At 51.8% G+C, this 23,706-nt stretch overlaps 2 protein-coding genes across 32 annotated transcripts in view; one reads left to right on the top strand and one right to left on the bottom strand.

Moving 5' to 3' along the window:
• Window positions 1-23,706, top strand: part of LOC143270238 (uncharacterized) — a 139,992-nt gene that overhangs the window by 74,535 nt on the left and 41,751 nt on the right. The gene's annotated exons all lie outside the window — the stretch shown is intronic.
• Window positions 1-23,706, bottom strand: part of LOC121826022 (uncharacterized) — a 112,648-nt gene that overhangs the window by 54,415 nt on the left and 34,527 nt on the right. For 7 of the 31 annotated variants that reach the window (XR_013047352.1, XR_013047354.1, XR_013047351.1 and 4 more), the window contains 2 exons: window positions 20,165-23,670; window positions 19,542-19,658 (listed from right to left, as the gene is read on the bottom strand). Coding sequence is in view for 6 of the 31 variants with exons in the window: in XM_076559428.1 (XP_076415543.1) it covers window positions 21,048-21,231; window positions 22,537-22,661; window positions 23,592-23,670 (388 nt within the window). In the remaining 25 variants the exon portion in view is untranslated. Of the gene's footprint in view, window positions 1-19,293; window positions 19,431-19,541; window positions 19,659-20,164; window positions 23,671-23,706 lie in introns of those variants that run through there. The other 24 variants (XM_076559428.1, XM_076559429.1, XM_076559431.1 and 21 more) reach the window with 14 other exon arrangements.

Here is a 23,706-nt window from a genome sequence, read left to right as displayed (position 1 = left end):
CATCCGTGAGCCACCTCTTTCCTCCCTCCAAGGAGTCACCGAGGAAGGTGACTTTGTTTTTACAGATCTGCGCCTTTTTGGCAGATGCCCTGTACCCCAGCCTAGCCAGGGTATCTAGAAGTTTTTCAGTCCCAAGTTTGCAGGCATCCTGAGTTTCAGCTGCCAGGAGTAAATCATCTACATACTGGAGGAGAGTGACATCAGGGGTGGTCTCTTGATACCTCTGAAGATCTCGGTGTAGGGCCTCATCAAAGATAGTTGGGGAGTTCTTAAATCCTTGTGGAAGTCTAGTCCATGTTAGCTGCCCTGTCCTCCCTTCCTCAGGGTCTGACCATTCAAAAGCAAAGAGCTTTTGGAATCTGGGTGGAAGGGTAGGCAGAAGAAGGCATCTTTCAAATCCAGAACAGTGTACCAATTGCGCTCTGGAGGCAAGGTACTCAGGAGATTGTAGGGGTTGAGCACTGTAGGGTGAATGTCTATTACCCAGGAGTTTACTTCTCTCAGATCCTGGACCGGTCTGCAGTCATTTGTTCCTGGCTTTTTTACTGATAGGAGCAGAGTGTTCCACTCTGACTGTCATGGTTTCAGAATGCCCAGTTCCAGAAACCTCCTGATGTGAGGTTTTATGCCTTCCCGGGCTTCTCGACTGAGCGGGTATTTGGCTGGCCATATTTCAGTAAAGTCCACTTCCCAGTGCTGGCCCGGTCGACTCCCTCAGAGTCTCTTTCCAGGAGCCAACCGACCAGGGTATGCATTAACCTGCTGGCAGTCTTGGCAGCCTGCCAACCACTTCCTCTGCCATCCACTTCCTTTCAGACGGGGAGTGGGTTTTATTCTCTGCAGTGAGTTGGACTAACTTCTGGCTACCCAGATGGGTCAACTTGTGGATTCGTTCCAGAGTGTCCTTCAGAGTCTCAGGGGCCAGAGGCTCTTCAGAGACTGGGCTTTTAGGGGGTGACAGGTGGACTGTCAGGTGTCTGATGCCTCGGAGAGCTGCTTCCCTTGCTTCCTGGTCAGCCCTCCGGTTCCCAACCGCAACTGGGGAGTCGCCCTTCTGGTGTCCTGGGCAATGTACGATGGCCAGCTCACGAGGCAGCATGACGGCATCTAGTAGCGCCTCGATTTCTTTTTTATTTGTAACTTCTTTTCCTGCCGATGTTAATAGTCCCCTCTCCCTCTATATGGCCCCATGCACATGCGTGATTGGAAATGAAAACCGGCTATCTGTGTAGATGGTGGCTGGCTTACCCGCTGCCATGGTGAGGGCTTGGGTGAGCGCAATCAATTCGGCTTTTTGAGCCCAGGTTCCCTCTGGGAGGCTGCTAGACCAGATGACCTTATTCTTGTCCACCACTGCCGCTCCCGCCTTCCGCTGCCCCTCATTTAGGAAACTGCTGCCATCTGTATACCATATCAGGTCCGGGTTGGCCAGTGGTTGGTCCGTTAAATCTGTCCGGACCCCAGTTTCCTCCGCCAGGATGGCACCACAGTCATGCACTGGCTCTCCCTCCTCTTCTTGTTGGTCAACTGGGAGGAGGGTGGACAGGTTAAGGATGGATGGGGGCCCAAAAGTGATGCGGTCCCGGTCCAGGAGAGTTGTCTGATAGTATGTGGCTTGAGCATTGCTGAGCCATCGGTCCGGCGGCTGGCAGACAATGCTCTCCAATGCATGGGGAGCTATAATAGTCAGATGCTGTCCTAGAGTTAATTTATCTGCATCCCTCACTAGCATGGTGGCTGCTGCCACTGCCCGGAGGCAGGTCGGCCATCCCCTGGCTACAGGATCAAGCTGCTTTGATAGATAAGCAGTTGGTCTTTTCCATGGACCAAGGGCTTGTACTAGGACACCGACCACCACCCCACCCTTCTCATGTAAGTACCGGGTGAAGGGTTTACTCACATCTGGGAGAGCAAGTGCCGGGGCTGACAGGAGTGTCTTCTTCAGTTTCTCAAATGCGAGCTGGTGCTCTTTCTGCCAGACAAAAGGGGTCTTTTCTATTAACAGGGGGGAGAAAGGCTCTGTTATGGCAGCGAACCCTGGAATCCAGAGTCTGCAGAACCCAGCCGCACCCAGGAATTCGCGTAATTGCTGTCGATCTGTTGGAGTTGGTATGCTGGCCACAGTTTGCTTTCGGGCATCCGTGAGCCACCTCTTTCCTCCCTCCAAGGAGTCACCGAGGAAGGTGACTTTGTTTTTACAGATCTGTGCCTTTTTGGCAGATGCCCTGTACCCCAGCCTAGCCAGGGTATCTAGAAGTTTTTCAGTCCCAAGTTTGCAGGCATCCTGAGTTTCAGCTGCCAGGAGTAAATCATCTACATACTGGAGGAGAGTGACATCAGGGGTGGTCTCTTGATACCTCTGAAGATCTCGGTGTAGGGCCTCATCAAAGATAGTTGGGGAGTTCTTAAATCCTTGTGGAAGTCTAGTCCATGTTAGCTGCCCTGTCCTCCCTTCCTCAGGGTCTGACCATTCAAAAGCAAAGAGCTTTTGGAATCTGGGTGGAAGGGTAGGCAGAAGAAGGCATCTTTCAAATCCAGAACAGTGTACCAATTGCGCTCTGGAGGCAAGGTACTCAGGAGATTGTAGGGGTTGAGCACTGTAGGGTGAATGTCTATTACCCAGGAGTTTACTTCTCTCAGATCCTGGACCGGTCTGCAGTCATTTGTTCCTGGCTTTTTTACTGATAGGAGCAGAGTGTTCCACTCTGACTGTCATGGTTTCAGAATGCCCAGTTCCAGAAACCTCCTGATGTGAGGTTTTATGCCTTCCCGGGCTTCTCGACTGAGCGGGTATTTGGCTGGCCATATTTCAGTAAAGTCCACTTCCCAGTGCTGGCCCGGTCGACTCCCTCAGAGTCTCTTTCCAGGAGCCAACCGACCAGGGTATGCATTAACCTGCTGGCAGTCTTGGCAGCCTGCCAACCACTTCCTCTGCCATCCACTTCCTTTCAGACGGGGAGTGGGTTTTATTCTCTGCAGTGAGTTGGACTAACTTCTGGCTACCCAGATGGGTCAACTTGTGGATTCGTTCCAGAGTGTCCTTCAGAGTCTCAGGGGCCAGAGGCTCTTCAGAGACTGGGCTTTTAGGGGGTGACAGGTGGACTGTCAGGTGTCTGATGCCTCGGAGAGCTGCTTCCCTTGCTTCCTGGTCAGCCCTCCGGTTCCCAACCGCAACTGGGGAGTCGCCCTTCTGGTGTCCTGGGCAATGTACGATGGCCAGCTCACGAGGCAGCATGACGGCATCTAGTAGCGCCTCGATTTCTTTTTTATTTGTAACTTCTTTTCCTGCCGATGTTAATAGTCCCCTCTCCCTCTATATGGCCCCATGCACATGCGTGATTGGAAATGAAAACCGGCTATCTGTGTAGATGGTGGCTGGCTTACCCGCTGCCATGGTGAGGGCTTGGGTGAGCGCAATCAATTCGGCTTTTTGAGCCCAGGTCCCCTCTGGGAGGCTGCTAGACCAGATGACCTTATTCTTGTCCACCACTGCCGCTCCCGCCTTCCGCTGCCCCTCATTTAGGAAACTGCTGCCATCTGTATACCATATCAGGTCCGGGTTGGCCAGTGGTTGGTCCGTTAAATCTGTCCGGACCCCAGTTTCCTCCGCCAGGATGGCACCACAGTCATGCACTGGCTCTCCCTCCTCTTCTTGTTGGTCAACTGGGAGGAGGGTGGACAGGTTAAGGATGGATGGGGGCCCAAAAGTGATGCGGTCCCGGTCCAGGAGAGTTGTCTGATAGTATGTGGCTTGAGCATTGCTGAGCCATCGGTCCGGCGGCTGGCAGACAATGCTCTCCAATGCATGGGGAGCTATAATAGTCAGATGCTGTCCTAGAGTTAATTTATCTGCATCCCTCACTAGCATGGTGGCTGCTGCCACTGCCCGGAGGCAGGTCGGCCATCCCCTGGCTACAGGATCAAGCTGCTTTGATAGATAAGCAGTTGGTCTTTTCCATGGACCAAGGGCTTGTACTAGGACACCGACCACCACCCCACCCTTCTCATGTAAGTACCGGGTGAAGGGTTTACTCACATCTGGGAGAGCAAGTGCCGGGGCTGACAGGAGTGTCTTCTTCAGTTTCTCAAATGCGAGCTGGTGCTCTTTCTGCCAGACAAAAGGGGTCTTTTCTATTAACAGGGGGGAGAAAGGCTCTGTTATGGCAGCGAACCCTGGAATCCAGAGTCTGCAGAACCCAGCCGCACCCAGGAATTCGCGTAATTGCTGTCGATCTGTTGGAGTTGGTATGCTGGCCACAGTTTGCTTTCGGGCATCCGTGAGCCACCTCTTTCCTCCCTCCAAGGAGTCACCGAGGAAGGTGACTTTGTTTTTACAGATCTGCGCCTTTTTGGCAGATGCCCTGTACCCCAGCCTAGCCAGGGTATCTAGAAGTTTTTCAGTCCCAAGTTTGCAGGCATCCTGAGTTTCAGCTGCCAGGAGTAAATCATCTACATACTGGAGGAGAGTGACATCAGGGGTGGTCTCTTGATACCTCTGAAGATCTCGGTGTAGGGCCTCATCAAAGATAGTTGGGGAGTTCTTAAATCCTTGTGGAAGTCTAGTCCATGTTAGCTGCCCTGTCCTCCCTTCCTCAGGGTCTGACCATTCAAAAGCAAAGAGCTTTTGGAATCTGGGTGGAAGGGTAGGCAGAAGAAGGCATCTTTCAAATCCAGAACAGTGTACCAATTGCGCTCTGGAGGCAAGGTACTCAGGAGATTGTAGGGGTTGAGCACTGTAGGGTGAATGTCTATTACCCAGGAGTTTACTTCTCTCAGATCCTGGACCGGTCTGCAGTCATTTGTTCCTGGCTTTTTTACTGATAGGAGCAGAGTGTTCCACTCTGACTGTCATGGTTTCAGAATGCCCAGTTCCAGAAACCTCCTGATGTGAGGTTTTATGCCTTCCCGGGCTTCTCGACTGAGCGGGTATTTGGCTGGCCATATTTCAGTAAAGTCCACTTCCCAGTGCTGGCCCGGTCGACTCCCTCAGAGTCTCTTTCCAGGAGCCAACCGACCAGGGTATGCATTAACCTGCTGGCAGTCTTGGCAGCCTGCCAACCACTTCCTCTGCCATCCACTTCCTTTCAGACGGGGAGTGGGTTTTATTCTCTGCAGTGAGTTGGACTAACTTCTGGCTACCCAGATGGGTCAACTTGTGGATTCGTTCCAGAGTGTCCTTCAGAGTCTCAGGGGCCAGAGGCTCTTCAGAGACTGGGCTTTTAGGGGGTGACAGGTGGACTGTCAGGTGTCTGATGCCTCGGAGAGCTGCTTCCCTTGCTTCCTGGTCAGCCCTCCGGTTCCCAACCGCAACTGGGGAGTCGCCCTTCTGGTGTCCTGGGCAATGTACGATGGCCAGCTCACGAGGCAGCATGACGGCATCTAGTAGCGCCTCGATTTCTTTTTTATTTGTAACTTCTTTTCCTGCCGATGTTAATAGTCCCCTCTCCCTCTATATGGCCCCATGCACATGCGTGATTGGAAATGAAAACCGGCTATCTGTGTAGATGGTGGCTGGCTTACCCGCTGCCATGGTGAGGGCTTGGGTGAGCGCAATCAATTCGGCTTTTTGAGCCCAGGTTCCCTCTGGGAGGCTGCTAGACCAGATGACCTTATTCTTGTCCACCACTGCCGCTCCCGCCTTCCGCTGCCCCTCATTTAGGAAACTGCTGCCATCTGTATACCATATCAGGTCCGGGTTGGCCAGTGGTTGGTCCGTTAAATCTGTCCGGACCCCAGTTTCCTCCGCCAGGATGGCACCACAGTCATGCACTGGCTCTCCCTCCTCTTCTTGTTGGTCAACTGGGAGGAGGGTGGACAGGTTAAGGATGGATGGGGGCCCAAAAGTGATGCGGTCCCGGTCCAGGAGAGTTGTCTGATAGTACGTGGCTTGAGCATTGCTGAGCCATCGGTCCGGCGGCTGGCAGACAATGCTCTCCAATGCATGGGGAGCTATAATAGTCAGATGCTGTCCTAGAGTTAATTTATCTGCATCCCTCACTAGCATGGTGGCTGCTGCCACTGCCCGGAGGCAGGTCGGCCATCCCCTGGCTACAGGATCAAGCTGCTTTGATAGATAAGCAGTTGGTCTTTTCCATGGACCAAGGGCTTGTACTAGGACACCGACCACCACCCCACCCTTCTCATGTAAGTACCGGGTGAAGGGTTTACTCACATCTGGGAGAGCAAGTGCCGGGGCTGACAGGAGTGTCTTCTTCAGTTTCTCAAATGCGAGCTGGTGCTCTTTCTGCCAGACAAAAGGGGTCTTTTCTATTAACAGGGGGGAGAAAGGCTCTGTTATGGCAGCGAACCCTGGAATCCAGAGTCTGCAGAACCCAGCCGCACCCAGGAATTCGCGTAATTGCTGTCGATCTGTTGGAGTTGGTATGCTGGCCACAGTTTGCTTTCGGGCATCCGTGAGCCACCTCTTTCCTCCCTCCAAGGAGTCACCGAGGAAGGTGACTTTGTTTTTACAGATCTGCGCCTTTTTGGCAGATGCCCTGTACCCCAGCCTAGCCAGGGTATCTAGAAGTTTTTCAGTCCCAAGTTTGCAGGCATCCTGAGTTTCAGCTGCCAGGAGTAAATCATCTACATACTGGAGGAGAGTGACATCAGGGGTGGTCTCTTGATACCTCTGAAGATCTCGGTGTAGGGCCTCATCAAAGATAGTTGGGGAGTTCTTAAATCCTTGTGGAAGTCTAGTCCATGTTAGCTGCCCTGTCCTCCCTTCCTCAGGGTCTGACCATTCAAAAGCAAAGAGCTTTTGGAATCTGGGTGGAAGGGTAGGCAGAAGAAGGCATCTTTCAAATCCAGAACAGTGTACCAATTGCGCTCTGGAGGCAAGGTACTCAGGAGATTGTAGGGGTTGAGCACTGTAGGGTGAATGTCTATTACCCAGGAGTTTACTTCTCTCAGATCCTGGACCGGTCTGCAGTCATTTGTTCCTGGCTTTTTTACTGATAGGAGCAGAGTGTTCCACTCTGACTGTCATGGTTTCAGAATGCCCAGTTCCAGAAACCTCCTGATGTGAGGTTTTATGCCTTCCCGGGCTTCTCGACTGAGCGGGTATTTGGCTGGCCATATTTCAGTAAAGTCCACTTCCCAGTGCTGGCCCGGTCGACTCCCTCAGAGTCTCTTTCCAGGAGCCAACCGACCAGGGTATGCATTAACCTGCTGGCAGTCTTGGCAGCCTGCCAACCACTTCCTCTGCCATCCACTTCCTTTCAGACGGGGAGTGGGTTTTATTCTCTGCAGTGAGTTGGACTAACTTCTGGCTACCCAGATGGGTCAACTTGTGGATTCGTTCCAGAGTGTCCTTCAGAGTCTCAGGGGCCAGAGGCTCTTCAGAGACTGGGCTTTTAGGGGGTGACAGGTGGACTGTCAGGTGTCTGATGCCTCGGAGAGCTGCTTCCCTTGCTTCCTGGTCAGCCCTCCGGTTCCCAACCGCAACTGGGGAGTCGCCCTTCTGGTGTCCTGGGCAATGTACGATGGCCAGCTCACGAGGCAGCATGACGGCATCTAGTAGCGCCTCGATTTCTTTTTTATTTGTAACTTCTTTTCCTGCCGATGTTAATAGTCCCCTCTCCCTCTATATGGCCCCATGCACATGCGTGATTGGAAATGAAAACCGGCTATCTGTGTAGATGGTGGCTGGCTTACCCGCTGCCATGGTGAGGGCTTGGGTGAGCGCAATCAATTCGGCTTTTTGAGCCCAGGTCCCCTCTGGGAGGCTGCTAGACCAGATGACCTTATTCTTGTCCACCACTGCCGCTCCCGCCTTCCGCTGCCCCTCATTTAGGAAACTGCTGCCATCTGTATACCATATCAGGTCCGGGTTGGCCAGTGGTTGGTCCGTTAAATCTGTCCGGACCCCAGTTTCCTCCGCCAGGATGGCACCACAGTCATGCACTGGCTCTCCCTCCTCTTCTTGTTGGTCAACTGGGAGGAGGGTGGACAGGTTAAGGATGGATGGGGGCCCAAAAGTGATGCGGTCCCGGTCCAGGAGAGTTGTCTGATAGTACGTGGCTTGAGCATTGCTGAGCCATCGGTCCGGCGGCTGGCAGACAATGCTCTCCAATGCATGGGGAGCTATAATAGTCAGATGCTGTCCTAGAGTTAATTTATCTGCATCCCTCACTAGCATGGTGGCTGCTGCCACTGCCCGGAGGCAGGTCGGCCATCCCCTGGCTACAGGATCAAGCTGCTTTGATAGATAAGCAGTTGGTCTTTTCCATGGACCAAGGGCTTGTACTAGGACACCGACCACCACCCCACCCTTCTCATGTAAGTACCGGGTGAAGGGTTTACTCACATCTGGGAGAGCAAGTGCCGGGGCTGACAGGAGTGTCTTCTTCAGTTTCTCAAATGCGAGCTGGTGCTCTTTCTGCCAGACAAAAGGGGTCTTTTCTATTAACAGGGGGGAGAAAGGCTCTGTTATGGCAGCGAACCCTGGAATCCAGAGTCTGCAGAACCCAGCCGCACCCAGGAATTCGCGTAATTGCTGTCGATCTGTTGGAGTTGGTATGCTGGCCACAGTTTGCTTTCGGGCATCCGTGAGCCACCTCTTTCCTCCCTCCAAGGAGTCACCGAGGAAGGTGACTTTGTTTTTACAGATCTGCGCCTTTTTGGCAGATGCCCTGTACCCCAGCCTAGCCAGGGTATCTAGAAGTTTTTCAGTCCCAAGTTTGCAGGCATCCTGAGTTTCAGCTGCCAGGAGTAAATCATCTACATACTGGAGGAGAGTGACATCAGGGGTGGTCTCTTGATACCTCTGAAGATCTCGGTGTAGGGCCTCATCAAAGATAGTTGGGGAGTTCTTAAATCCTTGTGGAAGTCTAGTCCATGTTAGCTGCCCTGTCCTCCCTTCCTCAGGGTCTGACCATTCAAAAGCAAAGAGCTTTTGGAATCTGGGTGGAAGGGTAGGCAGAAGAAGGCATCTTTCAAATCCAGAACAGTGTACCAATTGCGCTCTGGAGGCAAGGTACTCAGGAGATTGTAGGGGTTGAGCACTGTAGGGTGAATGTCTATTACCCAGGAGTTTACTTCTCTCAGATCCTGGACCGGTCTGCAGTCATTTGTTCCTGGCTTTTTTACTGATAGGAGCAGAGTGTTCCACTCTGACTGTCATGGTTTCAGAATGCCCAGTTCCAGAAACCTCCTGATGTGAGGTTTTATGCCTTCCCGGGCTTCTCGACTGAGCGGGTATTTGGCTGGCCATATTTCAGTAAAGTCCACTTCCCAGTGCTGGCCCGGTCGACTCCCTCAGAGTCTCTTTCCAGGAGCCAACCGACCAGGGTATGCATTAACCTGCTGGCAGTCTTGGCAGCCTGCCAACCACTTCCTCTGCCATCCACTTCCTTTCAGACGGGGAGTGGGTTTTATTCTCTGCAGTGAGTTGGACTAACTTCTGGCTACCCAGATGGGTCAACTTGTGGATTCGTTCCAGAGTGTCCTTCAGAGTCTCAGGGGCCAGAGGCTCTTCAGAGACTGGGCTTTTAGGGGGTGACAGGTGGACTGTCAGGTGTCTGATGCCTCGGAGAGCTGCTTCCCTTGCTTCCTGGTCAGCCCTCCGGTTCCCAACCGCAACTGGGGAGTCGCCCTTCTGGTGTCCTGGGCAATGTACGATGGCCAGCTCACGAGGCAGCATGACGGCATCTAGTAGCGCCTCGATTTCTTTTTTATTTGTAACTTCTTTTCCTGCCGATGTTAATAGTCCCCTCTCCCTCTATATGGCCCCATGCACATGCGTGATTGGAAATGAAAACCGGCTATCTGTGTAGATGGTGGCTGGCTTACCCGCTGCCATGGTGAGGGCTTGGGTGAGCGCAATCAATTCGGCTTTTTGAGCCCAGGTCCCCTCTGGGAGGCTGCTAGACCAGATGACCTTATTCTTGTCCACCACTGCCGCTCCCGCCTTCCGCTGCCCCTCATTTAGGAAACTGCTGCCATCTGTATACCATATCAGGTCCGGGTTGGCCAGTGGTTGGTCCGTTAAATCTGTCCGGACCCCAGTTTCCTCCGCCAGGATGGCACCACAGTCATGCACTGGCTCTCCCTCCTCTTCTTGTTGGTCAACTGGGAGGAGGGTGGACAGGTTAAGGATGGATGGGGGCCCAAAAGTGATGCGGTCCCGGTCCAGGAGAGTTGTCTGATAGTACGTGGCTTGAGCATTGCTGAGCCATCGGTCCGGCGGCTGGCAGACAATGCTCTCCAATGCATGGGGAGCTATAATAGTCAGATGCTGTCCTAGAGTTAATTTATCTGCATCCCTCACTAGCATGGTGGCTGCTGCCACTGCCCGGAGGCAGGTCGGCCATCCCCTGGCTACAGGATCAAGCTGCTTTGATAGATAAGCAGTTGGTCTTTTCCATGGACCAAGGGCTTGTACTAGGACACCGACCACCACCCCACCCTTCTCATGTAAGTACCGGGTGAAGGGTTTACTCACATCTGGGAGAGCAAGTGCCGGGGCTGACAGGAGTGTCTTCTTCAGTTTCTCAAATGCGAGCTGGTGCTCTTTCTGCCAGACAAAAGGGGTCTTTTCTATTAACAGGGGGGAGAAAGGCTCTGTTATGGCAGCGAACCCTGGAATCCAGAGTCTGCAGAACCCAGCCGCACCCAGGAATTCGCGTAATTGCTGTCGATCTGTTGGAGTTGGTATGCTGGCCACAGTTTGCTTTCGGGCATCCGTGAGCCACCTCTTTCCTCCCTCCAAGGAGTCACCGAGGAAGGTGACTTTGTTTTTACAGATCTGCGCCTTTTTGGCAGATGCCCTGTACCCCAGCCTAGCCAGGGTATCTAGAAGTTTTTCAGTCCCAAGTTTGCAGGCATCCTGAGTTTCAGCTGCCAGGAGTAAATCATCTACATACTGGAGGAGAGTGACATCAGGGGTGGTCTCTTGATACCTCTGAAGATCTCGGTGTAGGGCCTCATCAAAGATAGTTGGGGAGTTCTTAAATCCTTGTGGAAGTCTAGTCCATGTTAGCTGCCCTGTCCTCCCTTCCTCAGGGTCTGACCATTCAAAAGCAAAGAGCTTTTGGAATCTGGGTGGAAGGGTAGGCAGAAGAAGGCATCTTTCAAATCCAGAACAGTGTACCAATTGCGCTCTGGAGGCAAGGTACTCAGGAGATTGTAGGGGTTGAGCACTGTAGGGTGAATGTCTATTACCCAGGAGTTTACTTCTCTCAGATCCTGGACCGGTCTGCAGTCATTTGTTCCTGGCTTTTTTACTGATAGGAGCAGAGTGTTCCACTCTGACTGTCATGGTTTCAGAATGCCCAGTTCCAGAAACCTCCTGATGTGAGGTTTTATGCCTTCCCGGGCTTCTCGACTGAGCGGGTATTTGGCTGGCCATATTTCAGTAAAGTCCACTTCCCAGTGCTGGCCCGGTCGACTCCCTCAGAGTCTCTTTCCAGGAGCCAACCGACCAGGGTATGCATTAACCTGCTGGCAGTCTTGGCAGCCTGCCAACCACTTCCTCTGCCATCCACTTCCTTTCAGACGGGGAGTGGGTTTTATTCTCTGCAGTGAGTTGGACTAACTTCTGGCTACCCAGATGGGTCAACTTGTGGATTCGTTCCAGAGTGTCCTTCAGAGTCTCAGGGGCCAGAGGCTCTTCAGAGACTGGGCTTTTAGGGGGTGACAGGTGGACTGTCAGGTGTCTGATGCCTCGGAGAGCTGCTTCCCTTGCTTCCTGGTCAGCCCTCCGGTTCCCAACCGCAACTGGGGAGTCGCCCTTCTGGTGTCCTGGGCAATGTACGATGGCCAGCTCACGAGGCAGCATGACGGCATCTAGTAGCGCCTCGATTTCTTTTTTATTTGTAACTTCTTTTCCTGCCGATGTTAATAGTCCCCTCTCCCTCTATATGGCCCCATGCACATGCGTGATTGGAAATGAAAACCGGCTATCTGTGTAGATGGTGGCTGGCTTACCCGCTGCCATGGTGAGGGCTTGGGTGAGCGCAATCAATTCGGCTTTTTGAGCCCAGGTCCCCTCTGGGAGGCTGCTAGACCAGATGACCTTATTCTTGTCCACCACTGCCGCTCCCGCCTTCCGCTGCCCCTCATTTAGGAAACTGCTGCCATCTGTATACCATATCAGGTCCGGGTTGGCCAGTGGTTGGTCCGTTAAATCTGTCCGGACCCCAGTTTCCTCCGCCAGGATGGCACCACAGTCATGCACTGGCTCTCCCTCCTCTTCTTGTTGGTCAACTGGGAGGAGGGTGGACAGGTTAAGGATGGATGGGGGCCCAAAAGTGATGCGGTCCCGGTCCAGGAGAGTTGTCTGATAGTACGTGGCTTGAGCATTGCTGAGCCATCGGTCCGGCGGCTGGCAGACAATGCTCTCCAATGCATGGGGAGCTATAATAGTCAGATGCTGTCCTAGAGTTAATTTATCTGCATCCCTCACTAGCATGGTGGCTGCTGCCACTGCCCGGAGGCAGGTCGGCCATCCCCTGGCTACAGGATCAAGCTGCTTTGATAGATAAGCAGTTGGTCTTTTCCATGGACCAAGGGCTTGTACTAGGACACCGACCACCACCCCACCCTTCTCATGTAAGTACCGGGTGAAGGGTTTACTCACATCTGGGAGAGCAAGTGCCGGGGCTGACAGGAGTGTCTTCTTCAGTTTCTCAAATGCGAGCTGGTGCTCTTTCTGCCAGACAAAAGGGGTCTTTTCTATTAACAGGGGGGAGAAAGGCTCTGTTATGGCAGCGAACCCTGGAATCCAGAGTCTGCAGAACCCAGCCGCACCCAGGAATTCGCGTAATTGCTGTCGATCTGTTGGAGTTGGTATGCTGGCCACAGTTTGCTTTCGGGCATCCGTGAGCCACCTCTTTCCTCCCTCCAAGGAGTCACCGAGGAAGGTGACTTTGTTTTTACAGATCTGCGCCTTTTTGGCAGATGCCCTGTACCCCAGCCTAGCCAGGGTATCTAGAAGTTTTTCAGTCCCAAGTTTGCAGGCATCCTGAGTTTCAGCTGCCAGGAGTAAATCATCTACATACTGGAGGAGAGTGACATCAGGGGTGGTCTCTTGATACCTCTGAAGATCTCGGTGTAGGGCCTCATCAAAGATAGTTGGGGAGTTCTTAAATCCTTGTGGAAGTCTAGTCCATGTTAGCTGCCCTGTCCTCCCTTCCTCAGGGTCTGACCATTCAAAAGCAAAGAGCTTTTGGAATCTGGGTGGAAGGGTAGGCAGAAGAAGGCATCTTTCAAATCCAGAACAGTGTACCAATTGCGCTCTGGAGGCAAGGTACTCAGGAGATTGTAGGGGTTGAGCACTGTAGGGTGAATGTCTATTACCCAGGAGTTTACTTCTCTCAGATCCTGGACCGGTCTGCAGTCATTTGTTCCTGGCTTTTTTACTGATAGGAGCAGAGTGTTCCACTCTGACTGTCATGGTTTCAGAATGCCCAGTTCCAGAAACCTCCTGATGTGAGGTTTTATGCCTTCCCGGGCTTCTCGACTGAGCGGGTATTTGGCTGGCCATATTTCAGTAAAGTCCACTTCCCAGTGCTGGCCCGGTCGACTCCCTCAGAGTCTCTTTCCAGGAGCCAACCGACCAGGGTATGCATTAACCTGCTGGCAGTCTTGGCAGCCTGCCAACCACTTCCTCTGCCATCCACTTCCTTTCAGACGGGGAGTGGGTTTTATTCTCTGCAGTGAGTTGGACTAACTTCTGGCTACCCAGATGGGTCAACTTGTGGATTCGTTCCAGAGTGTCCTTCAGAGTCTCAGGGGCCAGAGGCTCTTCAGAGACTGGGCTTTTAGGGGGTGACAGGTGGACTGTCAGGTGTCTGATGCCTCGGAGAGCTGCTTCCCTTGCTTCCTGGTCAGCCCTCCGGTTCCCAACCGCAACTGGGGAGTCGCCCTTCTGGTGTCCTGGGCAATGTACGATGGCCAGCTCACGAGGCAGCATGACGGCATCTAGTAGCGCCTCGATTTCTTTTTTATTTGTAACTTCTTTTCCTGCCGATGTTAATAGTCCCCTCTCCCTCTATATGGCCCCATGCACATGCGTGATTGGAAATGAAAACCGGCTATCTGTGTAGATGGTGGCTGGCTTACCCGCTGCCATGGTGAGGGCTTGGGTGAGCGCAATCAATTCGGCTTTTTGAGCCCAGGTCCCCTCTGGGAGGCTGCTAGACCAGATGACCTTATTCTTGTCCACCACTGCCGCTCCCGCCTTCCGCTGCCCCTCATTTAGGAAACTGCTGCCATCTGTATACCATATCAGGTCCGGGTTGGCCAGTGGTTGGTCCGTTAAATCTGTCCGGACCCCAGTTTCCTCCGCCAGGATGGCACCACAGTCATGCACTGGCTCTCCCTCCTCTTCTTGTTGGTCAACTGGGAGGAGGGTGGACAGGTTAAGGATGGATGGGGGCCCAAAAGTGATGCGGTCCCGGTCCAGGAGAGTTGTCTGATAGTACGTGGCTTGAGCATTGCTGAGCCATCGGTCCGGCGGCTGGCAGACAATGCTCTCCAATGCATGGGGAGCTATAATAGTCAGATGCTGTCCTAGAGTTAATTTATCTGCATCCCTCACTAGCATGGTGGCTGCTGCCACTGCCCGGAGGCAGGTCGGCCATCCCCTGGCTACAGGATCAAGCTGCTTTGATAGATAAGCAGTTGGTCTTTTCCATGGACCAAGGGCTTGTACTAGGACACCGACCACCACCCCACCCTTCTCATGTAAGTACCGGGTGAAGGGTTTACTCACATCTGGGAGAGCAAGTGCCGGGGCTGACAGGAGTGTCTTCTTCAGTTTCTCAAATGCGAGCTGGTGCTCTTTCTGCCAGACAAAAGGGGTCTTTTCTATTAACAGGGGGGAGAAAGGCTCTGTTATGGCAGCGAACCCTGGAATCCAGAGTCTGCAGAACCCAGCCGCACCCAGGAATTCGCGTAATTGCTGTCGATCTGTTGGAGTTGGTATGCTGGCCACAGTTTGCTTTCGGGCATCCGTGAGCCACCTCTTTCCTCCCTCCAAGGAGTCACCGAGGAAGGTGACTTTGTTTTTACAGATCTGCGCCTTTTTGGCAGATGCCCTGTACCCCAGCCTAGCCAGGGTATCTAGAAGTTTTTCAGTCCCAAGTTTGCAGGCATCCTGAGTTTCAGCTGCCAGGAGTAAATCATCTACATACTGGAGGAGAGTGACATCAGGGGTGGTCTCTTGATACCTCTGAAGATCTCGGTGTAGGGCCTCATCAAAGATAGTTGGGGAGTTCTTAAATCCTTGTGGAAGTCTAGTCCATGTTAGCTGCCCTGTCCTCCCTTCCTCAGGGTCTGACCATTCAAAAGCAAAGAGCTTTTGGAATCTGGGTGGAAGGGTAGGCAGAAGAAGGCATCTTTCAAATCCAGAACAGTGTACCAATTGCGCTCTGGAGGCAAGGTACTCAGGAGATTGTAGGGGTTGAGCACTGTAGGGTGAATGTCTATTACCCAGGAGTTTACTTCTCTCAGATCCTGGACCGGTCTGCAGTCATTTGTTCCTGGCTTTTTTACTGATAGGAGCAGAGTGTTCCACTCTGACTGTCATGGTTTCAGAATGCCCAGTTCCAGAAACCTCCTGATGTGAGGTTTTATGCCTTCCCGGGCTTCTCGACTGAGCGGGTATTTGGCTGGCCATATTTCAGTAAAGTCCACTTCCCAGTGCTGGCCCGGTCGACTCCCTCAGAGTCTCTTTCCAGGAGCCAACCGACCAGGGTATGCATTAACCTGCTGGCAGTCTTGGCAGCCTGCCAACCACTTCCTCTGCCATCCACTTCCTTTCAGACGGGGAGTGGGTTTTATTCTCTGCAGTGAGTTGGACTAACTTCTGGCTACCCAGATGGGTCAACTTGTGGATTCGTTCCAGAGTGTCCTTCAGAGTCTCAGGGGCCAGAGGCTCTTCAGAGACTGGGCTTTTAGGGGGTGACAGGTGGACTGTCAGGTGTCTGATGCCTCGGAGAGCTGCTTCCCTTGCTTCCTGGTCAGCCCTCCGGTTCCCAACCGCAACTGGGGAGTCGCCCTTCTGGTGTCCTGGGCAATGTACGATGGCCAGCTCACGAGGCAGCATGACGGCATCTAGTAGCGCCTCGATTTCTTTTTTATTTGTAACTTCTTTTCCTGCCGATGTTAATAGTCCCCTCTCCCTCTATATGGCCCCATGCACATGCGTGATTGGAAATGAAAACCGGCTATCTGTGTAGATGGTGGCTGGCTTACCCGCTGCCATGGTGAGGGCTTGGGTGAGCGCAATCAATTCGGCTTTTTGAGCCCAGGTCCCCTCTGGGAGGCTGCTAGACCAGATGACCTTATTCTTGTCCACCACTGCCGCTCCCGCCTTCCGCTGCCCCTCATTTAGGAAACTGCTGCCATCTGTATACCATATCAGGTCCGGGTTGGCCAGTGGTTGGTCCGTTAAATCTGTCCGGACCCCAGTTTCCTCCGCCAGGATGGCACCACAGTCATGCACTGGCTCTCCCTCCTCTTCTTGTTGGTCAACTGGGAGGAGGGTGGACAGGTTAAGGATGGATGGGGGCCCAAAAGTGATGCGGTCCCGGTCCAGGAGAGTTGTCTGATAGTATGTGGCTTGAGCATTGCTGAGCCATCGGTCCGGCGGCTGGCAGACAATGCTCTCCAATGCATGGGGAGCTATAATAGTCAGATGCTGTCCTAGAGTTAATTTATCTGCATCCCTCACTAGCATGGTGGCTGCTGCCACTGCCCGGAGGCAGGTCGGCCATCCCCTGGCTACAGGATCAAGCTGCTTTGATAGATAAGCAGTTGGTCTTTTCCATGGACCAAGGGCTTGTACTAGGACACCGACCACCACCCCACCCTTCTCATGTAAGTACCGGGTGAAGGGTTTACTCACATCTGGGAGAGCAAGTGCCGGGGCTGACAGGAGTGTCTTCTTCAGTTTCTCAAATGCGAGCTGGTGCTCTTTCTGCCAGACAAAAGGGGTCTTTTCTATTAACAGGGGGGAGAAAGGCTCTGTTATGGCAGCGAACCCTGGAATCCAGAGTCTGCAGAACCCAGCCGCACCCAGGAATTCGCGTAATTGCTGTCGATCTGTTGGAGTTGGTATGCTGGCCACAGTTTGCTTTCGGGCATCCGTGAGCCACCTCTTTCCTCCCTCCAAGGAGTCACCGAGGAAGGTGACTTTGTTTTTACAGATCTGCGCCTTTTTGGCAGATGCCCTGTACCCCAGCCTAGCCAGGGTATCTAGAAGTTTTTCAGTCCCAAGTTTGCAGGCATCCTGAGTTTCAGCTGCCAGGAGTAAATCATCTACATACTGGAGGAGAGTGACATCAGGGGTGGTCTCTTGATACCTCTGAAGATCTCGGTGTAGGGCCTCATCAAAGATAGTTGGGGAGTTCTTAAATCCTTGTGGAAGTCTAGTCCATGTTAGCTGCCCTGTCCTCCCTTCCTCAGGGTCTGACCATTCAAAAGCAAAGAGCTTTTGGAATCTGGGTGGAAGGGTAGGCAGAAGAAGGCATCTTTCAAATCCAGAACAGTGTACCAATTGCGCTCTGGAGGCAAGGTACTCAGGAGATTGTAGGGGTTGAGCACTGTAGGGTGAATGTCTATTACCCAGGAGTTTACTTCTCTCAGATCCTGGACCGGTCTGCAGTCATTTGTTCCTGGCTTTTTTACTGATAGGAGCAGAGTGTTCCACTCTGACTGTCATGGTTTCAGAATGCCCAGTTCCAGAAACCTCCTGATGTGAGGTTTTATGCCTTCCCGGGCTTCTCGACTGAGCGGGTATTGTCTTACACACACGGGCACCCCGGTGGGCTTAAGGGTGACTTCCACCGGAGGTTGTTCTTTAGCCAGCCCAAGGCCCCCTGTCTCTGCCCACGCATTAGGAAACCTGTGAATCCATTCCTCGTTGTTCGGGGAGACAGTAGCTACAGAGGCTTTAACTGCTGCTCCATACAACTGATACTCCTCAGTGGCTGGGAGTTCTAATGTGAGGAGATGGAGGTCCCCCACTTTCGGGTGTGCAAATTTTAATTCTGGGCCCCGAGCAGTAAAGGAGATTTGTGCCCCCAATTTTGTCAGGAGGTCTCTGCCCAAAAGCGGCGCTGGGCAGTCAGGCAGGACTAGGAAGGAATGCTGTACAGTACCTTTTCCCAAGTTGACTGTTCTCTGGGTGGTCCAGGGTCTCTCTCTGCTTCCATTAGCTCCTTGTACCAGTGACTTTTGGGTAGATAGAGGCCCCAGCGGATGCTGGATGGCTGAGTAGACTGCCCCTGTGTCCACCTCAAAGTCCACTGGCGTCCCCTCCACTTCAAATGTTACCCGGAGCTCGGGGAGGGGATCCGAACCCTGACTCCCTCAGTCTTCGAGGGCAAGGACCTGTCGACCTCGCCCTTTTAACTTCTTTGGGCATTTTCTGGCCCAGTGACCTTCCTCTTTGCAGTAGGCACATTGGTTTGGTCCCAGAGGAGAGCGGCCTCCCCTGCCTCCTACTCCTCCTCCTCGCCCTGGTGGCCCCGGCCCGTCTCTTACCGCGGCTGCAAGAATCCATGTCAAATCCCGATTTTGGCATTTTTGTCATTGTTTTTCTTTTTCTTCTCTTTCTTTTTCCAGTCGAATCTCTTTTTCTTCCACAGTCTCTCGTTTATAGTAGACCTTTTCTGCCTCTTTAACCAGATCTCTCAGGCTCAGCCCTTGCAATCCATCTAATCTCTGCAACTTCCGCCGTATATCTGTGGCAGACTGTCCTATAAAGGCCATACTCACTGCTCCCCTCAATTCCTCTGACTGTGGGTCAAAGGGGGTATACCTTCTATATGCCTCCATGAGTCTCTCAAGAAAGGCAGAGGGGGTTTCTTCAGGCCCTTGAAGAACCTCACCTACCTTAGCCAAATTAGTGGGCCTTCTGGCTGCTGCACAGAGACCCGCCATTAGAGTCTGGCGAGAGAGGGACAGATGCTCCCTACCTTCTGGAGTGTTCGGGTCCCAGGTCGGACGTCTCAGGGGGAAACACTCATCAATGAGGTTGGGGAGCTGGGTTGGCCGTCCGTCTGGTCTAGGGACTAACTTCCTAGCCTCCAGGAGGATGCGTTCCCTTTCTTCTGTGGTGAAAAGGACCCCCAGAAGTTGCTGGCAATCGTCCCACGTAGGCTGGTGGGAATACATGATGGACTCTAGGAGCCCGGTTAGTTGGGTGGGATCTTCACAAAAGGGTGGATTATTATTTTTCCAATTATATAAATCTGAGGAAGAGAATGGCCAATATTGGAGGGCAGGCATGTCTCCCCCAGCACCATCCTCAATGGTTCTTCCAATGGGGCGCAGGGGCAGTGTGACTGCCGGTGGGGCCTCATCATGAGGGCGTGCCCTCCTTTGCTGGGTGCCCTGTGCCGGCCCCGAGGGGGAGACCAGAGCCGGTCCGGAGTCTGCCCCTGCTGGCTGTGGCGGCTGTCTGTAGGGTGGCGGGGGATCTAGATCAAGAGAAATGAGGTCAGCCTGTGACTCTGGCAGGGGTGCAGGTGTCGGGGTTAACGGAGAAGACTTAGGCGGTTCAGGGGTTTTGGTTAGAAGGAGGGGGACTTGGTCAGTAGGTGGTGCAGATGGCTTGGCCTGGAGCGACCGCACCCACTCAGGTGGGTCCAGCACCAAGTCCTCCCAGACCCAGATGTAGGCTTGCTGGTCCGGGTGTCCATGGGAGCCTGGAACAAAGATCTTCTGTTTAACTGCCCTAACAACATTCAAATCAAAAGTGCCATCAGCGGGCCATCCAACACCAAAGGTGGGCCACTGAGATGAACAGAAAGTCTGCCACTTTCCTTTCTTCACTAGAACCGCCAGGTTTGAGGCTCGGGCCGATACTTCTGACCAGTGGGCGAGGGTAAGAGAGGGGTGTAGAGGCAGTCTGGCCCATACCGAACAGGCAAAACAAAACACCAATGACACGAACAAACTCACAACACACAGAGACAGGACAAGCCGGCAAAATGGTATAGAAAATGAAACCAAAAGATGATCTAGTGGCCCGGGCCTCTTAAAAAGTCTCCTAGGCAAGAGGGTATCCGAAGGGGTCCCTTTTACAGGATCCCCACACTCTAGAGCGTCCTCCAGAGTTGCAGCCTGTGGGTTCTGGACACGTCTGTCCCCCACTGTCCGGGTGTCCTCAAGGGCAGCCCAGACAGCTGCTCACCCTCCCAAGCCGACTCACCATCAGACGTGAAGATTATCTCGGTGGAACCTCCAAAATGTTAGAGTCGGCGCTGACAACAGAAGCTTCACTCTGATATCGAGTCACTCAGAAGCAGTTTATTGTACGTGTGCACACGGGTCAACAGTCAAGCTGAGGACTGAAGACCCCGAAGCTCCAGCTTGTAGGCTTTTTATAGGGCAGTTTCATACGGGTGGGGTAGAGGGGTTACTCAGGGTTCAGTCGGCTAGCTGAGTCTTGGGGGTCTGGGTGGTTTTTGCAGAACAGCTTATTTGCGCAAGGCGGTAGGGCTGTGGGCAAGCTTTGCACCTCCAAGAGCTGTGGTTTTTGCTCAAGCAGAAGCATTTTTTAGCAAGAATATAGTTTCTTTTTATAGTTCCCTTTAACTCTTCATAAGGTAGTGTTGGCAGCAGACGCTGAACAAACCTTGTGCATAGCCTGTTTGCTTGCCCTATATTGCCCTAAGGTGCACTTTTGTTCTTCTTTTCCTGTGGCCAGTAAGTCACAGGATGTTTACAATATAGCTATTCGTGGAACATTGTTTCAAGAATCAGCTCTCTGCTTGGGGTCTTCCTGTTTGGCTGATCTGCTGGGACGAGGATGGGAACCTGAGGACTGTACCCTGACCCCATGGAGAGTAAGAAGCAGCAGGGTATATAAGGCTGATGGATAGTCAATAAAGAGCTCTCTTTGAATGACGAACCACAGTGTGTCCTGATTGCTGCTTAACCTCGACATTCCTCGCCAGTTCTGGGTCCCAGGCAGGATAGACTTTTATGTCTGTCATTTTTTTTTTCACAGTTCCTCACACCTTGTACCCCTTATGGGGAATAGTTCTTTCATCTAGACTAGTTGTTTAGCTACTTCTCTTACCAGGTCACTATCATTGTTGGCCTCTCATAGACAGCAATATAAATGTCTCAGACTGGACAAATGATGATATGATAGGAAGTATAAACTCAGAAGCTCCTACTGTCGTCATACATCTTAAAGACACTACTAATTTCCTCCATCTGAAACAATATCCTCTCAGGCCTGAAGTTGCAGAGGGATTATTTAAATAAAACCTAAAAACAAACAAATAGAATAAAATTGCTATTTGAATGTTGTAGCCTATTTAATTCTCTAATCTTGTTGTTAGAAACGTCCCCAACAAATAAAAGTTAGTTCAAGATCTTCATCTTATCAAGGAGGAAGTAGTCTCCCTTTGCCTGGTTCTTCATCATCCTTGTAGTCTCACATAGATATCTGCCATTATAATTAATATTCCATCCATAATCTTTCTTTTTATTTTTATAGGGTTCATTTGTTTAGAAGACTTGTAATAAGGTATGCCAACAGATGTTTGTTCAAAACTTATATTATCTTTGAATATCCTGGCTAACCCAGAGTCTCCAATCTTGATGTTTTGCTTGTCATCCAGGAAGGTTTTGACTGTTCTGACATCCAGGCCTAAGACAATTCAAGCAGCTTCCTTAGTGACCTTCTTTCAGGCCAGTGTGAACTGAAAGAAGGTCAACATAAATCCGAAAACAAACTCCTCATCTTGGTGTTATCTGTCTGTGTTCTCTTTGTCTTTCTGTAGACACAAAGTATTTTTATTTTGACAATGTTAGAGTTTGTGAGTGGTGGCCAGCCTACCTTCTTTGCTCCTTTCCCCTCACTTGCCCCTCTGTGATTTTTTTTTTAAATTTATTCATTTTTTTGTGTCTTTTACATGCATCTCTATATCGTTCATCTCACAGTCCCCTCATACCAGCCCTCTGCCATTGCAACTTCTCCTCCAAATTAAAATAAAATTTAGGAGAAAAGAAAAGAAAGAGAGGGAAATCTCATGGGTGATGTACTGTGACACAGTGAGGCATGCAGTATAAGCTTTTATCCATGTATCTTTACTTGCAAGTGTTTACTGCAAGGAGTCATTGGTCTGGTTTAAAGCCTCTGGTTTCTGCTACACTGTAGATACTGAGAACATCACTGAGATTCCTCTTAGAAATCCTGATCTTGCCTCATGTCATGGAGATCCTGCAGCTTTGGATCTGTAAAACAAGCTCCTTCACATTCTCCATCAGATCATAAATGGCGTGGATATTGCAGTGGGCCAACTTATTGCCCTGATTCTGGGCCTTGGTGATGGCAGGGTTGGCCAGCTGATGTCCCCCATCCTCACCACTAGGGTAAGTTCTCCAACACTGTCCTGGTTAGTTCACCCTATGCACCAAGGAGCAAGGGGGCAAGGGCCGGTTCTCCATCTCTCATGACCTCAGGGTCAGCTCTCCCAACTGCCACAGAAAGTGAGAAGGCAGACATCTCTCCTTTGTGCACAATACCTTATGGACGATTAATGGTGGGGCCCGATCTCCCATGCTTACGTTCTCAATTCCAGCTCACTCAGGCCTACATCCACAGGGCCAGCTCTACTGTGCTGCTCAAGAGACATGCAGGTCCAGAGTTCCCAAGTTCTGCAGCTGGTAATAGAGTAGTTCAGCTTCATTGCCTACCACAGGTGTTGGAGATAAAAGGGGAGAGAGCATCCTTACCTCACCCATCATCACCACATGGCAAAAGAGGGGGGTGAAATCAGCTCTCCCATTATCATACCCTCAGGGCCAGCTTTCACATGCTTCTGCAAACAGGTTCAGTCTGTTGTGCTGCCCAGGTGAGGTGTAGGACCCACTCTCCTGAGTGCTGCATCTGGTGAGGGGCAGGGCCAGTTCTCCCTAGTGTTGCAGCTAGTGAGGGGATAAAACCAACTCTGTGTAGCCCTACATTCTCTGCCCTCAGAGACAATGGGAGGCATGGGCACCAACACAGACCTCAGCTGCAGCAGGGCCCCAGACCCAGACACATGGGACATGGAAGTAGTCTTGGCCCAGAAAACACTATGTCTCTGGGTGGCAAGCAAGCCACCCACCTCAGTCCATTCCTCATTGCCTTTACCTCTTCAGATTTGCCTGTGGTTGTGATTGTCCTTCTGTTGCTCAATCCTAATGTTCCTGGACAGAGTTGTGCTTTCTCCTCCCTGCTCAGGGCAGGCATCCCGGAGGCAGGTCCATGCATAATCTTCACTCGATCTTAGCCAAAAGGCCGAGAAGCGATGCCATGCATAATCTTAAGTTTACTTTCTTTTGTATTCCACTCCACCTCAAATTCACCTTTTTTTTTGAGGATCTTGCTATAAAAATTAGATAAGTCATATAGATAGTTGTCTATCAGTGGTTTCATGACAACCCTCAATTATCTGATTTGGGCCTTTCCACGACATTGCTATAATTATCATATTTAGAGACATCTGATATATGGATGACCTCCTTCTATGTGGGCCAGCCAAAGAAGTTTTTATTCAGGGACAGATTTCATCTTCAACTTTCTGGCTTGCAGGGAATGTGTCTAGAGAGTTGGTACAGCTCTAGAAGATAAATGCTACCTCCTTAGAACTTGTTCCGTTAGCAGGGTCCAGAGCCTTAGGATATGAAAGGATCCAGCTGATCTTGGGTTTTCCCATCCTGCAAATATTTAAACATACTAGTAAGGACAGTCCT

Source organism: Peromyscus maniculatus, chromosome 22 (genome assembly GCF_049852395.1).
Source record: "Peromyscus maniculatus bairdii isolate BWxNUB_F1_BW_parent chromosome 22, HU_Pman_BW_mat_3.1, whole genome shotgun sequence".
Classification (NCBI taxonomy): Eukaryota; Metazoa; Chordata; class Mammalia; order Rodentia; family Cricetidae; genus Peromyscus; species Peromyscus maniculatus.
Note: the sequence above shows the minus strand (reverse complement) of the source record. Positions and strands in the feature narration are given on the sequence as shown.